This window comes from Geotrypetes seraphini, chromosome 3, assembly GCF_902459505.1.
Source record: "Geotrypetes seraphini chromosome 3, aGeoSer1.1, whole genome shotgun sequence".
Taxonomy (NCBI): Eukaryota; Metazoa; Chordata; class Amphibia; order Gymnophiona; family Dermophiidae; genus Geotrypetes; species Geotrypetes seraphini.
The window spans coordinates 87,272,631-87,290,782 of record NC_047086.1 but is presented as its reverse complement, the minus strand read 5'-3'; the positions used below and the strand labels follow the sequence as shown (position 1 = coordinate 87,290,782).

Genomic DNA, 18,152 nt, shown 5'->3' with positions numbered 1-18,152 from the left:
TAGACAAAATCACCTCCTTACTTATAATGAATCTAGACGGCTGTGAGGATTCAAATTAAGACATATCTGTCTCCTTGAAAATTAACCAAACACTTACAGGGAAATCTTAAAACAAAAGAGGCACCCAGTTTTAAGACTTGAGGTCGCAGTAATAGGAACTGCTTCCTTTTTTCTGTGTTGTTCTAGACATGTCTGGATGCATTCTGATTTTTTGGCTCATAAACAATTTATCTTTTACTTTGAAAAACATTTTTTATAACCATTCTCTATCAGAATCTAATGCAAATTGAACAAACAAGGTAGCTGTTAGTACTGATTCTGTGCCAGATTTTTCCAACATTTCTGTTAATTCTAGATTTCTTCTTTCTTGAAGGAAGGGAATAAATCTTTGAGATAGGAGGATAAGAAAATTCAGGTACCTTTAGAATCACTGAAAGATATCTCTTGAACAAGTCAAGAGCTGACGCTGTTGGCAGTTTTGGATAATTAATTTGACATTCTCTTTGTGTTGCATTCTCCAATATCTCAAGCTTATTATTAATATATCCATTATCTTTCATAAGGAGCTGATTTTGTGCTCCTATAATTTCTAGTTTCTTTTCCTTGTCTAGGATTTTAGTTTCTAATTTTACCACTTTCTGTTGTAACTTAGAAGTTTCAGATAGTAACCCAGAACAGTGCACAGCTAGTTTCTGAATTAGAGTTCCAAGGGAAATTTGTAGCATGGAAATAGCTTCCCTTATTGAATTCAAGTCAACTACTGGGTGTTTCTTCAAAGGAGATATTGAAACTTCAATTTCAATATCTTTACTCATCACAGTACCTGAAGGCAACTTATCTGGTGGTGATTCCTGTAGATCACCGGTCAGTCACAAGTCTTCGCTTATTGGCAGAAACAATGCTGAGGTGGTGGCAATTCTATGTACTGCGAGGTTTTCATTTTCCTCCCATCTCTCAGGCATTACTGCTACACTCCTCTCTGATAACAATCAGGGGTGTGGCTGTTCAGGCGAGCGTCACTCCTCAGGAGAGAGGCTGACTGCCTCAAAGGGAGCCTGAGAGTTCTCTGCTCTACTCTCTCTTCCAGCCGAGGTCTTCTCTTCCGGTTTTAATCCAGGACCACGTTCGACAAATGCATCCATCGGGCCAGGTAATTGTGCAACCGACCTGGGTTCAGAAGGATAAACCCGGGTCTAAGATTTCATAAGAACATAAGCAATGCCTCTGCTGGGTCAGACCTGAGGTCCATCGTGCCCAGCAGCCCACTCACGCAGCGGCCCAACAGGTCCAGGACCTGTGCAGTAATCCTCTATTTATACCCCTCTATCCCCCTTTCTAGCAGGAAATTGTCCAATCCTTTCTTAAACCTCAATACCGTACTCTGCCCTATTACGTCCTCTGGAAGCGCATTCCAGGTGTCCACCACACGCTGGGTAAAGAAGAACTTCCTAGCATTTGTTTTGAATCTGTCCCCTTTCAGTTTTTCTGAATGCCCTCTTGTTCTTATATTTTTTGAAAGTTTGAAGAATCTGTCCCTCTCTACCCTCTCTATGCCCCTCATGATCTTATAAGTCTCTATCATATCCCCTCTAAGTCTCCTCTTCTCCATGGAAAAGAGACCCAGTTTCTCCAATCTCTCAGCATATGAAAGGTTTTCCATCCATTTTATCAGACATGTCGCTCTATTCTGAACCCTCTCGAGTAACGCCATATCCTTCTTAAGGTACGGCGACCAATATTGGACGCAGAATTCCAGATGCAGGCGCACCATCGCCCGATAGAGCGGCAGGATAACTTCTTTCGTCCTGGTTGTAATATCCTTCTTGATTATACCTAGCATTCTATTCGCTCTCTTAGCGGCCGCTGCGCACTGTGCCGTCGGCTTCATTGTCATGTCCATCATTACCCACAAGTCCCTTTCTTGGGTATTCTCGTTCACTAACATCCCTCCCATTGTATAGTTGTACCTCGGGTTTTTGCTTCCCAGATGCAATACCATCTAGGTAAAAGAAAAAAGGCACGACGGCGTTCTGCCAAAGTTTTTCAGGACGCCATCTTGGTTAGGCTCCTTCCCCCCGGCCAATTTTTAAGGTTAGTAGGGGGGGAGATTGTCACGTGGAGGGGTCTTCTGGAAGGAAGGGTTGGGCACCCTCCTGCCAGCGAACTTCGGGGGCAAGTGGGGGGGGTCCTCCGGCAGGAGGGGTTGGGCACCCTCCTGCTGACAAACTGCGGGGGTGGGGGAGATGGAGTCTTTTGGCAGGAGGGGTTGGGCACCCTCCTACTGGCGATCATCATGGGTGGGGGGGTCTTCTGGCAGGAGGGGTTGGGCACCCTCCTACTGGCGGTCGTTGCAGGTTGAGGGAGGGAGTCTTCTGGCAGAAGGGGTTGGGCATCGTCCTACTGGCGATCATCATGGGTGAGGGGGGTTCTTTGGCAGGAGAAGTTGGGCATCCTTCCTGCCTTATTCGTTCGTGGGGGAGAGGAGACTGGCGGCCGCACCCACTATACTTATCGTGGCAGGGAGATCCTTTGCCGCGATAAGTGTAGCGGCCACGTCTACTTACAATGTAGGCTATCATTTTGCTGGCCTATATTGTAAGCGTCTCCTGCTCTACTAGGGAGACGCGTACGGCCGCCTAGGTTCACCTAAGGCGACTTCTGAGGCAAACCACACCCATGGCTAGTTTTAGGCGAGCCTAGGGGCCTCCCTAGGCTCCCGGAGGTGCCTCCAATGTAGGTGACCTGCCTTGGGAGCATTTTTTTTTTATAGAAAAAGTGCGTCCAAATTGGTTAGATAGCTGTAGGATGCCTACAGCTGCCTACAATTGGGGCGCTGTTTGCAGAATTTGGGCCTTAATACATATTTATATTTTACATTTTATTTTATTTTATTTTAATGTGGTGGTAGAGATTTTATATATTTAGACTCCTGAGGCAGGTCTTACGGCCAAAATACATTTTGTGTTGAGTCATTCTTCTGTATTAATAAGATCATCTATTGGAACATCATACATTGTACTTTGTTTCGTCTCTTCTGCAATTTATGCTTCCTGTTTGTATATTTGCAGAACACCCTTCTGCACCGAGTAGCTCTTATATTCAGTTATTATAATAACCTGTTTGACCACCTGTTTTTGTTTTTTAAGCTTAAAACTTACTCCTTTCTTTTTTTTATTATTAGGATGGTGAAACTCCCTTAATAAAAGCAACCAAAATGAGGAGTATTGAGATTGTAGAACTGCTGCTGGATAAGGGAGCTAAAGTTTCTGCTGTAGACAAGGTAAGAAGTTAATTGCTTAAAGATCTGAGTATATACAGTATTTACTCAGATGTGAAAATATAGTTCTCTGCTGCATATTTTCAGTTTGAAAAATGACAAAAGATAAAGTACTGGAGGCGCTTGTATCTCCTTTTTCTGCAGGTAGCTTTTCTGACCAAAAACAATGTGTATATATTTGAATATACCAAAGTATGCATATATCGATCCTTCCCTAACTTCAGCACCACAAATTGGTTCTGATATAGCCTGTAGACACTCTTGAAAATTACCCTTCCTAAATATTAGAGTACAGATTTGGGATTTGACATAAATAACAACATATGTGCCCTTTAGCAATTCTTTAGCACTACTGTGGGTATCTTGTGTTCTGGTTAATGGATTAGCAATGCCTTAAACTGCCATATGATAAGACTTTGCTAAACTCACTGACAGCTTTTCCACAGGCTTGCACTTTTTTTTTTTTATGTAAGCACTTCACATCTGGTGAAAGAGTTCCAGATACAGACTATCCCAGATACAGACTATCCCAGTATGAGTCATGCTACAGAATCTCATATTAAACAAATCACTGAAGAAGGAATAATGCACAGTTTTGGCCAAAAAAACACATTAAGAGCCAGATGCTATATATGTACTACTATTACTACTATTTATAATTTCTAAACTGCTGAAAGGTGTGAGCAGCGCTATTCATGTGCATGTCCCTGCTCAGAAGTGCTTACAACCTAGTACATATAGGAGTTGGGGAGTTTCTCACAGGAAGAATAGTAAGATGAGCATAGGTATCTTATGGGGAGTAGGAGATAGAAGTAAAAATCAGCCTTGAAAATGTGAGCTTTCAGCTTGGATTTGACTACTGCTAGTGATGGAGCTTGATGTAATGACTTGGGCAGTCAGTTCATGCATATGGTAAAGAAAGATAGAAGGGACAGATTCTAGAGAAAGGTGCGGATAGGAGGGACTTACCCAATGAATGGAGTGTGCGGGAGGGAGCATAGGGAGAGATAAGTGAGGAGAAAAATTGCCAAATGACTGTACTTGTAGGTCAGCAAGAGGAGTGTGAGCTGTATTCGGAAACGGATGCGGAGCCAATGAAGTGATCTGAGGAGAAGGGATAGTATGAGTATGGTTGCTCTCACTGAATATAAGTCGTGCGGCAGAATTTGGAATGGATTGAAGAGGAGAGAGATGGTTGAGCGGAAGATGTGAATGAAGCAAGTTGCAGAAATCTAAGCAAAAGGTGATAAGAGTGTGGGTAAGGGTTTTGGTAGTGTGCTTGGAGAGGAGAGGTTGGATTTTGGTAGTCTAGGCAACCAAAATTATGATCTACAAACCCTGATGTTAGAGACAAACTTGGATATTGTAGCGATCACAGAGACATGGTTCAGTGTTTCTCATGAATATGACGCAAATATACCAGGCTATAATCTTTTTAGGAAGGACAGAGATGGTCAAAAAGGTGAAGGAGTAGCTTCCTATGTAAAGACCCCGTTCCTGCGACTGAAATGCAGGTGGCCTGGGGAAAGGAAGAAGCACTATAGATAGCTTGGAAAAGAGAAAATGAACCTTCTATCTATGCGGGTGTTATCTTTAGACCTTCGACTCAATCGTAGTAAATTGATAAAAATCTTGTCACAGATAGCCAAAAGCTGGGGAAGAAAGGAAAGGTGCTGTGGATAGTAAAGTTCCATCTGCGGAATCTGATAGAAATATGGAGATATGGATGCCCTTCAAGGGGCTTTGCTCAGATAAATGGTAATGGAACAGATGAGGGAAAAAACGACACTGGATCTGGTGCTCACAAATGGGGAAAGTGTCTCTAATGTCTGAGTAGATGCCCACCTGGGTGGTAGTGATCATCAAATGGTTTGGTTTGATGTAACAGCTAAAGTGGAAAGCAGCCACACAAAATTCAAAATCCTGGATTTCAAACCTGCAGACTTTAGTAGTACGGGGAATATCAAAGAAAGAGCTAATAGGATGGGAGGACATAAGGGAAGTAGAAAAGCAGTGGTCCAAGCTGAAAGGAGCAATAAAAATGGCTAAAGACCTTTTTATGAGGAAAATAAAAACAAGAGAAAAAGGAAACTGATATGGTTCTCCAAATTAGTGGCCGAGAAAATAAAGGCAAAAGAGTTGGCATTTGTGAAATATAAAAATATTCAAGAAGAGGAGCACAAAAAGGAATACCGGATGATAATGAAAGAAGCCAAATGAGAAGTCTGTCGAAAGCGCAGGCAGAGGAGCAAATCGCTAGAAAAATTAAAAAGGGAGACAAAATGTTTCAGGTATATTAGTGAAACAAGGAAGATGAAAAATGGAATTGTGAGACTGAAAGAAGTTAGGACCCGCTATGTAGAGAGTGATGAGGAAAAAGCAAACGTGTTAAACAAATTCTTCTGTTCTGTGTTAATGGAAGAAAATCCTGGAGAAGGACCACAATTGACTGGTAAAATTACACATGAGAATGGCATGGATACTGTGTCATTCATGGAAGAAAGTGTTTATGAACAACTTCAAAAATTGAAGGTGGACAAAGCCATGGGATTAGATAGCATCCATCCAAAGATACTGAAGTAGCTCAGAGAGGTTCTGGCATCTCCACAAATATTTATTTAATAAATCCCTGGAGATGGGAGTATTTCCATGGGACTGGAGAAGAGCGGATGGGTTCCTATTCACAAAAGTGGTTACAGAGGTGATGCAAGAAACTACAGACCTGTAAACCTCACTTTGGTTATTGGAAAATAATGGAAGCATAACTAAAGTAAAGGATAGTGAAATTCCTAGAATCAAAAGGGTTACAAGATCCAAGGTAAATCATGCCAAACAAATCTGACTGAATTCTGACTGGGTAACCAGAGAATTAGATCAAGGAAGTGCGCTAGATAGATTTCAGCAAAGCCTTTGACACAGTTTCTCATAGGAGGCTCTGAACAAACTTGACCGGCTGAAGTTAGGACCCATAGTAGTGATGGACAGATGCCAAAGGGTGTTGGTTAATGGAATTTGCTCAGAGGAAGGATAGGTGAGTAGTGGAGTTGCCACAAGGATCAGTGTTGGGGCCGATTCTGTTCAATATATTTGTGAACTTCAAATGTGCGTGTCTGGCCTACAAGATCCTACATGGCATCCTTCCTGCCGTTATCCCTCTATCCTGGAACTCCCCAACCCCTACTTCCTCCAGATCCTCCCAAATTTTTAAACTATCCTTCCCTTCCATAAAAGGTATTTCCCATGTAGGCAAACTTGGGTCATCCCTCCCCTTTAGAATCACTGAGATCTGGAATAACCTCACCTTCCCTCTCCGAACCTCAAGCTCCCTCCAACTCTTCCGCAAACACCTAAAAACCTGGCTATTCTCAAAACTGTAACACTTCCCCCCTCTTAGGCCTCTCACCTTTCCCCTTTACACCTAACTCTTTAATCTCTCCACTGTAGTTCCTCTCTCATCTTTCTTCCTGTAAACCGTGCCGAGCTCCGCATTCGTGGAGATGGTGCGGTATATAAACCCAAGGTTTAGTTTAGTTTAGTTTAGTGAGCGACATGGCAAAAGGATTAGAAGGTAAAGTTTGCCTTTTTGAAGATGTTACCAAGATTTTTGAACAAAGTGGACACCCTGGAGAGAGTGGAAAGCATGAAAAAGGATCTGCAAAAGTCAGAAGAATGTTCTAATGTTTGACAACTAAAATTCAATGCAAAGAAGTGCAGAGTAATGCACTCGGGAAGTAGAAATCTGAGGGAACCTTATGTGCTGAGAGGCTGATATTAGAGAATGACAATGGGACAAATTTTTCCCTGTCCCCGCGGGAACTCATTTTCCCATCCCGTCCCCACGAGTTCTTTTCCTGTCCCTGCCCCATTCCTGCGAGCTTCGTCCTCATCTGCACAAGTCTTTAAAATCATGAGTGTTCAAGGCTTGTGGGTTAAGGCAGAGCTTACAGCAATGGGGCAGGAACAGTGACAAAACTTGCGGGGACAGAACGGGGAAATTTGTGCTCCTGAGAGGCATACCTTCTGGTTAGATGCTTCAGACCTTGTTTATTCTGTCAGTGGAAGAGGTTGGGGTCAGCTGCTTAGGACCAGATGGAATAGCCAAAAATCCCAAGCAGGATCTTCATGGATGCTAATGCTTGCAATACCCACATTCTAACTTTCTTTCTTCCTGAAGTATACTGCAGTCCCAGTTCTTTTTGTCGGCCCAGGTTTTCCTGGAAGGTGATAGCACAGATAAATATATCTGCATTGTCATAGCACACAGTTTTAACTGCATACACTAAGGGCAATAATCAAACCTCATTTTAATGCACGAGTTTGCCTTTGTGAAAATATAATTATTGATCCCAAGTTATATATTACTTGATTGAAAAGAAATTGAATCCTTTGAAAAATTGCCTTTCTTACTGCTGTTTACATTTTTGGTACAACACAGAAGGGAGATACTCCACTTCATATTGCAATCCGTGGAAGAAGCCGAAAACTTGCAGAACTGCTTTTAAGGAATCCAAAAGATGGAAGATTACTCTACAGGCCCAACAAGGCAGGAGAGACTCCCTACAATATCGATTGTAGCCATCAGAAAAGCATTTTAACTCAAATATTTGGTGCCAGTAAGTATAGGTTTGAAATATTTTCCTGAGTGCACTACTTGGAATTGCTTTTGGAAGACAATAATGAATATATGATTTTTTTGAAGACTTGAAAATCATATATTCATTATTGTCTTCTAAAAGCTAAATAACTGCTAAGTGTAAGGACATTATTTCCTGATAGGCAGGAGTAGTAATCTCTGCTATGAAAAGTAGGTCATCTCTGCTACTATGAAAAGCTTGTCTAGAGCTTTTAAAGTAGACCATCTCCTCTGTCTTCATTGTCTTGTGAACTTTCTGCTGCCTCCTACAACTTTTTCTTTTTTTTTGTTCTCTAATAATTTGAAGATTTTCTCTAGACAGGCTTTTCTATTTTCCTTATTAGTTCTCTGTAGTAGTTAAAGAAAATTTTAAAAATAAATTAAAAAGCTGATAAAAACTTAATTCCTCCCATATTTATGGTATTCCAATCAGATAAGTGGATCATGGAAGTATTTTAATTGATGCCTCAGGAGTGCAAAGATATAATAAAATTAAAATCACCTAATAGTAATTTATAATCCAGAGAAGTAGTTTGCAAGGGCAACAGGGTACCAAACATTAGCTGATAAAAGGATCGTTGAGAACTATTGGGAGCGTAGACAGAGGCAAAAATGACATTTTTATGATATAACTCACTCTGAACCACCACAAATCTTCCCTCAGGGTCAGAAATTACCTGTTTCATCAGAAAAGGTACTGATTTATGAATTAAGAGCTACTTCCACCTTAGCCCTCAGCAGAGGAAGCATAATAACATTGTCATACCCAATAAATAAATCAGGCAAAAATGAAATATTACTCAAGCCAAATTTTGAAAGCCTAAAACTCCTCCGCACTTTACTCTACTAAAATCGGTTACATCTGCGACCAAGAAGCAAAATCAGATAACCAATATCTTGTCCATTGCCCAGGAACTTGCAACTTATTTTACAGACAAAGTGAATAATATCAGGAAAAATTCTTACCTTGAATCAGCATTCAACACTAGATCAAGACCAAATTGAGCTAGGGTCACTATCCTCAAAATGCTCACAATTCAACTTACCAAATCTTATGGAGATTGAATCCCTCACTAAGACCATTAATATTAAGGGTTCCCCCCATTCATTCTTAAATGTTATTTTGCAATTTTTGGTCCTTTCATCCTTGCCCTAATTAATGAAAGTCTTCAGCAAAGCATCATGCCCAAAGCCTGGAAGGAATCAGTTATTTGCCCCATTATTAAAGATCAAAAAACTAGTCCCGAGGATAAATCAAACTACAGACCAATCGCAAATATTCCCTTCCTAGCAAAGTTGACTGAGAAGGTGGTATTCAATCAAATATCAGAATTCATAGAAAAAACCAACATTCTACATCCGAATCAAACAGGCTTTAGACAGCATCACTCTACAGAACATTCTTTGATTGGCATGTCTACCTCCATACTTTACTTTTTGGATCATCACCAGTGTTCCCGCTAAGCTGCGCTGGCGTGCGCTGGCGCACAAAATATTAGGTCGCAGCGCACAAGTTTCTCGTCACAGCGCAGGACCGGCAAGATTGACTCATTTGAACTTCTGCAAGATCAGCATCGGAAGCGTGCGCTGGGCCGGAGAGATCTTGGGGAGCCTCCGACAGTGGCTTTCTCCCCTCTCTGCAGCTCTCCTTTACTTCCCAGCGCAGCGATTCACGAAGGCAGCCTCGGGGCTTTTGCTGAGTCGCGGCTGCCTCTGATGATGCAACTTCCTCTTTCCTCAGAGGCGGCGCGACACAACAAAGGACCCGAGGCTGCCTTCGTGAATCGCTGCGCTGGGAAGTAAGAAGAGCTGCTGGGAGGGGAGAAAACCACTATCAGTCTGGGAAGCTGCTGGGCAGGGGAAAAAAGGGACAGCTGCTACTGGAAAGGGAGAAGGAGAGATGCTTCTGGGAGGGGAGGAGGGAAAGGAATCTGGGAAGCTGCTGGGCCAGGAAAAAAAAGGGACAGCTGCTACTGGAGAGGGAGAAGGAGAAGGAGAGATGCATCTGGGAGGGGAGGAGGGAAAGGAATCTGGGAAGATGCTAGGCCAGGAAAAAAAAGGACAGCTGCTACTGGAGAGGGAGAAGAAGGAGAGATGCTTCTGGGAGGGGAGGAGGGAAAGGAATCTGGGAAGCTGCTGGGCAAGGAAAAAAAGGGACAGCTGCTACTGGATAAGGAGAAGAAGGAGAGATGCTTCTGGGAGGGGAGGAGGGAAAGGAATCTGGGAAGCTGCTGGGCTAGGAAAAAAAGGGACAGCTGCTACTGGAGAGGGAGAAGGAGACGGAGAGATGCTTCTGGGAGGGGAGGAGGGAAAGGAATCTGGGAAGCTGCTGGGCCAGGAAAAAAAAGGACAGCTGCTACTGGAGAGGGAGAAGAAGGAGAGATGCTTCTGGGAGGGGAGGAGGGAAAGGAATCTGGGAAGCTGCTGGGCTAGGAAAAAAAGGGACAGCTGCTACTGGAGAGGGAGAAGGAGACGGAGAGATGCTTCTGGGAGGGGAGGAGGGAAAGGAATCTGGGAAGATGCTAGGCCAGGAAAAAAAAGGACAGCTGCTACTGGAGAGGGAGAAGAAGGAGAGATGCTTCTGGGAGGGGAGGAGGGAAAGGAATCTGGGAAGCTGCTGGGCAAGGAAAAAAAGGGACAGCTGCTACTGGATAAGGAGAAGAAGGAGAGATGCTTCTGGGAGGGGAGGAGGGAAAGGAATCTGGGAAGCTGCTGGGCTAGGAAAAAAAGGGACAGCTGCTACTGGAGAGGGAGAAGGAGACGGAGAGATGCTTCTGGGAGGGGAGGAGGGAAAGGAATCTGGGAAGCTGCTGGGCCAGGAAAAAAAAGGACAGCTGCTACTGGAGAGGGAGAAGAAGGAGAGATGCTTCTGGGAGGGGAGGAGGGAAAGGAATCTGGGAAGCTGCTGGGCTAGGAAAAAAAGGGACAGCTGCTACTGGAGAGGGAGAAGGAGACGGAGAGATGCTTCTGGGAGGGGAGGAGGGAAAGGAATCTGGGAAGCTGCTGGGCAAGGAAAAAAAAGGGACAGCTGCTACTGGAGAGGGAGACGGAGAGATGCTGCTGGGAGGGGAGGAAGGGAAGAGAGTTACTGCTGGACAGGAGGCTGGGAGAAAGAAAGAAAGGGGGCAGGCAGGGAAACAGAAGGAAAGAAGAGAAACAGAAAAAAAGAAAGAAAGGTCAGGGAGAGAGGAAGAAAAAGTTGGGGGAGGGAATGAGGTGTGGAGGAGAGAAAGCATACAGGCTGATAGAAGGGAAGAAAGATTGGATGCACAGTCAGAAGAAGAAAGTGCAACCAGAAATCACCAGACAAGGTAGGAAAAATGATTTTATTTTAAATTTAGCAAAGTGGAGGCAGTATTACCACAGTTTTCAAAGGAATTTGCCCAAATAACTTAATAGTTAACTGGGTAAATTCCCAGAGATGAAAACTTCCCTTCACTTACTATGCACAGTTCTGAATTTATATCTGCTGTCTATATTTTACAATATGGTCCCCTTTTACTAAACCGCAATAGTGGTTTTTAGCGCAGGGAGCCTATGAGCGTCAAGAGCAGTGCTGGGCATTCAGCGCAGCTCCCTGCGCTAAAAACTGCTATTGTGGTTTAATAAAAAGGATGGAGGGTATATTTGTCTATTTTTGTATGCTATAAAAACCAAATACAGAGAGAGACTGAGAGCTGTTGACGAAGAGCTACGTGTGTGTCTTTCTTCCATTCCAGCCAGAATATCAGCTTTGTGTTCAGCCAAACAGGCCCAGGTTTCGCACTGAATAAAGTATTTTATAATTTTTATAATTTTTATTTCATAATAAAGTAATTATAAAATACTTTCTTTGTGTTTATTTGATTCCTATTCAAGAGAATTACTTTATATATAGTCAATATAGGCAGAGAGTTAAATTTTTTAACATTTTCTAATGGTGGTGTGCCTCGTGATTTTTTTCATGAAACAAGTGTGCCTTTGCCCAAAAAAGGTTGAAAAACACTGGTCTAGAAATTGAAAGCATCAAACGTATTGTCTTCTGGACTGTTTTTAATTTACAGTTTACACATATGGATGTAACAGACATAACTACATTTGTTGTAAAACATTTATTAAGATATCATTTCATCCCTACAATTTCTGTGTTCTTAAAAATATTATTTAACGTTATTTAATTTAGCGTGTAGGCCTAAAATTCCTTTGAATACCTCGTCCTCATGTATCAGCAACTTTGACAACATATTTATTTGGCTCATAACTTGCTGGCGCCCGATATTTTTAGCTCACAGTGAAAAAAGTTTGCTCACAACACCCGCCCGCTTAGAGGGAACACTGATATTCATCACCAATCTGTTCTTCTGATTTTCTATTGATTTTTATCTGCTTTTGATACAATTGACCACAATCTTCTTATTGACAGATTCCAGTCTATTGGCATCTCGGATCAGGTCCTCTCTTGGTTTACATCTTACTTTGCAAACCGCTCCTCTGTTGTGTCCTTTAACAATTCAACTTCTGAAAGTTTTTCAACAACAATATGGTATTCCCCAAGGGTCCATTCTTTCGCCACTTTTGTTCAATATTTTCCTTGCACCCTTGATGACTCTCTGCCAATCCATTGGCTTTAACGTATTTGCTTATGCAGATGACATTCAGCTTTTACATCCACTAGATTCCAATAATCCTCTTGAAACAATAGCAATCAATAAGAAACTTGAACAGATTCACCAATGGCTTGACGCTAACAGATTAGCTCTTAATGTTAATAAATCAAATGTTATGCTATTTCCCTGGAAAGACGGCTCTAAGCTCATTTTTCCAATTACTATCGCGGGTACTACTCTACAGTCAATAAGTAGCATTAAGATTCTAGGGGTCATCTTTGATTATTGTTAAATCAACTTTTTTCAGACTTCGTCAAATCCGTTCAGTTTCAAAATTTTTATGCCCAAAATCACTTAACATTTTAATTCATTCCTTGGTAATTTCTAAAATCGATTATTGCAATGCTCTATTCAAGGGAATAGCCCAAAATGAAATCAAACGTTTACAGATTATTCAAAATGCTTCTATTAAACTTATAATGAAAGCTAAGAAATTTGATCATGTGACACCTCTCCTTAAGAAAGCGCATTGGCTCCTAGTAGCTCACCGTATAATGTATAAACTAAGTCTGCTTACTTTCAAATCTTTGCTATACAAAACTCCTGCTTTTTATTTATAAATTACTGATTCCCTACACCTCAAATAGATTATTGAGATCAAACGATCAACATTTATTAATAATTCCCTCGCTTAAAATTATTAATACATGGTGGCAATTCATTTTTTTCTGTCACAGACCCCCAAACATGGAACTCACTCCCTATCTATTTAAGGGAAGAACGCAACTTGGACAGATTTAAGAGTAAATTAAAAAGCTTCCTTTTTAAGGATGCATTTGATAATTAGAAAGCCTGACTAGTAGCCTTATTTCAATTGCATTTCATTACTTCTCTGAAGTACATGATCTCTCCCTTCCCAGTATTTTTCCCCATAAATGTCTTATTTACTATCAAACAACTTGTATTTCTCTTCCCTTGCTTTCCTTTTGTTTTAATATGTTTGTAATATTAGTTTTTAATATTTCTTACAAGATTTAGTTTTTGTCGTCTGCTTTGTTGTCCCCTAAATTTTGTAATTTTACTGATTTGTACATCGCTTAGAATTTTGAATAAGCGATCAATCAAATTTATATTAAAACTTGAAGATTGTTTTAATTTACATTTTGACATCATTAAGTTTTGTCTCCTGTAGTCCTACGATATGAGCTTTATGTCTTGCTAGATATTGTAAAATCTTTGTCCTTTTAATAGGGGAATTAATATGGATACATTCCAGGACACACATCTTAAGCCACCCCTAGAACCAAATAAATAAGAGGGAAAACATTTGCATAAAATGAAAACAAACATGTAACAACCACCAGAGTGCTCAGCTTTCACCCCAGCGATTATACATAGAGCAACCCCCTACACTCACCTGATCCAAATCCACACAATACCAGCCCCCTCCCGTCTTGAAATCACCCGTCCCCCAACCCCTCTTATTCAGTACGCTCCACCAAACCACCACAAGGGTCCGTCTACATGCTGGCAGCCCCCCCAAACCCTATATGTACTGTACCTTTTACTGAACAAGGTACTGAACATAGGAACTATGACTATAAATTTTTACATAATATATTTTATTTTTTTATTTCATTGTATTTGATATACTGCTTTTCAACAATTATATTGGTGGTTTACAATAGGTGTGTTGAAACTGACAGAAAATAAGAAATACCAGGACCAACAGAAAAAAAAAAAATTGTGAATAGAGGAAACAGGAAGGAGTGGAGTGGAGTGTTATCCAGTAGACTAAAACTAATATTACACATGAGGGGTAGCCTGTAAAATTCATTAAAACAATATAAAAAGGCTAAAGCCTTAGTATTCTTCAACCAGATTGAAAGGCTTTAGAAAAACCAAAACATCCAGCTGAGTAATTTAATAACAAGCACATTTCTAAACTTGATTTATGTTCCATTATAGGACACCTGTCTCCTACTGAGACCGATGGAGATATGCTGGGTTATGACCTTTACAGTAGTGCTCTAGCTGACATACTTAGTGAACCAACTATGCAGCCTCCAATCTGTGTTGGATTGTATGCCCAGTGGGGAAGTGGGAAATCCTTTTTACTCAAAAAACTGGAAGGTAAGTAAGTGTTTTTGCTGCTTTGTATGTGTTTAATAAAATTTTGTACTAATTATTAATGGGTTAAAATATTGTGGTGCTTGATTGCAATCCATAATACTTTAAAAAGTTGTTTTTGTTGTTTTTTTTGTATATTCAGAACCTTGATTTATGTAATGAGGCATTCTTGAACCTTTAAACATATTTACTGTTCTTGTACAATCCCACAGTATTCCTGGACTATTGAGTTATTTTCCCATACTCGCTAGAACTTGTAGGAAGCTCATTAGGAAGCTTATAACACAGAGTCTTGAGCTCCACCCCTCTTACCTCAGAACTGGCCCCCCAGGAAATCAGTTTCTTTCCTACAAACCAGACTGTAGGAGCTTTTCTTTTCTGTTCATGTTTTTCTTTAACTTCAGTCCCTCAATCATTTTTGGCTCCCATGTTGCAGAGGTTCCCCACGGGGACAGCTCTGAAATAGCATAAGTGCTTTCTGCTTCCATGGGTGTTGGTTGTGAGGCAGTGCTCCCTCTGGATAGCCTGCACTTCCAGTTGGTACTCAGGGACCGTTCCCTTGTGAGCTTGCTCACTACAGGTTCGTCTAGTATTGGGTCAAGTGCAGGCTGCGTGGTTCTGTGGAGGTGCATCTGGGATTGGAGCAGACTGCGTCCCTCTGCCAGGTTGAGTCCGTGCTGGTGTCCGGTGGTGATAAAGATTCCCGGCTGTTGGTGTTGAACCAGTGGGGGGGACAGTCAAAAGCTCAGCAGTCCAGCTTGCTTTCTTCTTTGAGGCAGAGGATCTCCCTGTAAGCAGTTTGGCTTCTCTCTATGCAGTTCCAGCAACATATGGCACAGTAAGTAAAATGTTGACAACCTAAATCAGCAATTTTTTTTTTGGGGGGGGGGGTCTTCAAAAAGGGGTTGGGGTGGTTTTCTGTGTGCCCTAGCCCTCCCTACCACTAAAATCTAAAAATTGCCATTTTCAGAGGGCTCCTGTGCTTTTCCTGGGTGATTTTATTGTAAAAAAAACCATTGATAACACCTTTGCTTGACTATTGTAATTCCATTTATTTAGGTTTGCCTAAATGTGTCTTGTGGGCCCTGCATCTGGCACAGAACGCTGTTGCACACCTTACTCTTCATGCCTCGAAATTCGATCACATTGCACCGATACTTCGAGAGCTACATTGGCTGCCAATTGGCATGCGGGTTGAATATAAGGTCCTCTGTGTGATGTTTAAGGTGCTTCAGCATAATTGTCCATTGAGTGTCCGCTCTCTCCTGCAGTGGCATTGCCCTTTGCATGAGCTACAGTCTTCAGATAGTTCGAGTTTAGAAGTTTCGTCATTAGCAGCTGTGAGGCTTTCTGGGAACCGTAAGTCCAAGCTCTCTGTGCAGGGCCCAGTGATGTGGAACGCCTTACCTCTATCTTTGCACCAATCTAACATGCTCTGACAATTTAGAAAAGGGGTGAAAACTGTGAGCACTTCTTTGGAGTGAGCCCTGTGACAGTTTGAGCAATGGTAGTTCTTTTTTTATAATGTTTCTCTTTTGCTATCTTGTAATTGTATGCATTATTTAGTGTTATTTTGTATGTGATTTGTGGATAGGCGAGTAATAAATAATTTTAAATAAATAAAATTAGCACCTACAGTGACCATCTTGGATTTTCACAATCTTTTTTTAAAAAGTTATTTTTAGCCTTTGCAAGCTTTGTTTTTGCAAGAAAACTGCCCAAGTGGACTCCTCAGGGCAGGATTTGTTTGGCTTTGTTGATGTGTTTATCATGGAGTCTTAGGTAGCTTTTATAATCTGGGTGTATGACAATATAGTAGAACATTTGCTGCATATCAGCTTTTATTGCAATTGATTCTTTTCTGAAGCAGATCAAAACCCCTAATAGACTGTTGATCATGTCAGGACCAGAGAGAAGTACATTGAGTAAGATTCTTTGGAACTGAGCTCTGGAATCAAACACAGTTCTGATCTGGCTTGATTCCTACACGTGGTACACATCAAAGGTGGGAAGATACCGACACTTCTTAGTTTCTTTTAAAGGTGGAGCTGGTTCTGCATGGCCATCAGTCAACATATCTTGTATGAAGTTTATGAAATGCTGTTTTATCTCTGGGTTTTTCCTTTGAGTTTTTTTGCATATGATGTGAGTCATGATAGAGCAGTGTTTGTCAACCTTTTTACTCCTATGGACCGGCAGAAATAAAAGAATTATTCTGTGGACCAGCATCAGTCTGTGGACCGGCGGTTGAAGAACACTGGGCTAAGTCGTGGGCCAGACCCTGCCCATCTCTACCCAATGTCCACCCCAGACCCCGCCCCCCATAATAGTACTAATTGCACCTTGCACGTTTCGTGCCTCATCTGGAAGGCTTCCGGTTCAGGCACAGGATGCCAATAGGAGCCACTGCCCGTGGTTTTGTGCACTGAATCAGTTAGGAAGAGGGAGTTGGCTTGAAGATAACACCACATCGATTGCACCGTGGACCGGCAGTTGAAGAACACTGTTTTGGGCCTGATACATGTGCTGGCCCTGTGGACCGTCAGGAAATTTCTGTGGACCGGCACTGGTCCATGGACCGGTGGTTGAAGAACACTGTGATAGAGCATGGTCTTTTGTTTTTAGGGAGTCTAGATCTGGGCATTCAAAATGGTAGAGGGGCCACCCAGCTGTTTGATTCTTCTTTGGAGAACTCTGTCCATAATTCTCAATAACTCTCTATTAGATAAGATAACATAACATAACATCGTGCTTCTTAACCGCGTAACCATAAGTTCTACGCAGTTTATAAAAGATTATAAACCAAAAACAATTTAAGAATGACAGAGAGAAATTATTTAACTAGCAGCATAGACAAATTGATAACCTAGCAGCGTAGATTTGTTAACAGTTTTTTTGACTTGGAACATTGAACTCCCAAGGTGTTCTAAATCTGATGGAGAGGTGATCTGGTGGATGGTTTCATGTAGATGATTAGGATATGCAGTGTTCTCCCCAGAAATTTTTTCCAGCCGGGTAGCATGAAAAAGTAGCCAAATGGGGCGGGATGGGGAAATTTGGTGGTGGGGAAAATTAAGGGCTCCTTTTTCTAAGCTGCAATAGCGTTTTTAGCACGTACAGAATTGCCGCGCTACACAGCTAGAACTAACGCCAGCTCAGTGTTGGCGTTAGCGTCTAGCGCGTGAAGCAATTCTGCGCGAGATAAGCGCACGGTAAAACCGCTATCGCAGCTTAGTAAAAGGAGCCCTAAATGTGTACTATTTATATTAGTTAATTATTATTAGTTATTTTTCAGTGCTCAATATGACTTCCTTCCTTAAGGTTTGACACTTGTTCCATAATATTTTTATTAAATTTAAGAAGTATCCAATTCTAGAAGTGAATAATTAGATATTTGCCCTCTTTCAAATGGTATAGAGCAGCGTCTCTCAAACTTTTTCAACTCCGGCACACTAAACGGAGCAAATGTTTTTTGTGGCACACTAAATGCAGCAAATGTTTTTCATGGCTGGAAAAAATTTCTGGA

The 18,152-nt window shown here is 41.5% G+C and overlaps 1 protein-coding gene across 4 annotated transcripts in view; it reads left to right on the top strand.

Annotated features, from left to right (window-relative positions):
• KIDINS220 (kinase D interacting substrate 220) overlaps positions 1 to 18,152 on the top strand; it is a 306,588-nt gene that overhangs the window by 117,942 nt on the left and 170,494 nt on the right. For all 4 annotated transcript variants that reach the window (XM_033937373.1, XM_033937372.1, XM_033937370.1 and 1 more), the window contains exons 11-13: positions 3,182 to 3,280; positions 7,713 to 7,890; positions 14,465 to 14,629. In XM_033937373.1, coding sequence (XP_033793264.1) covers positions 3,182 to 3,280; positions 7,713 to 7,890; positions 14,465 to 14,629 — 442 coding nt within the window. The remainder of the gene's footprint in view (positions 1 to 3,181; positions 3,281 to 7,712; positions 7,891 to 14,464; positions 14,630 to 18,152) is intronic.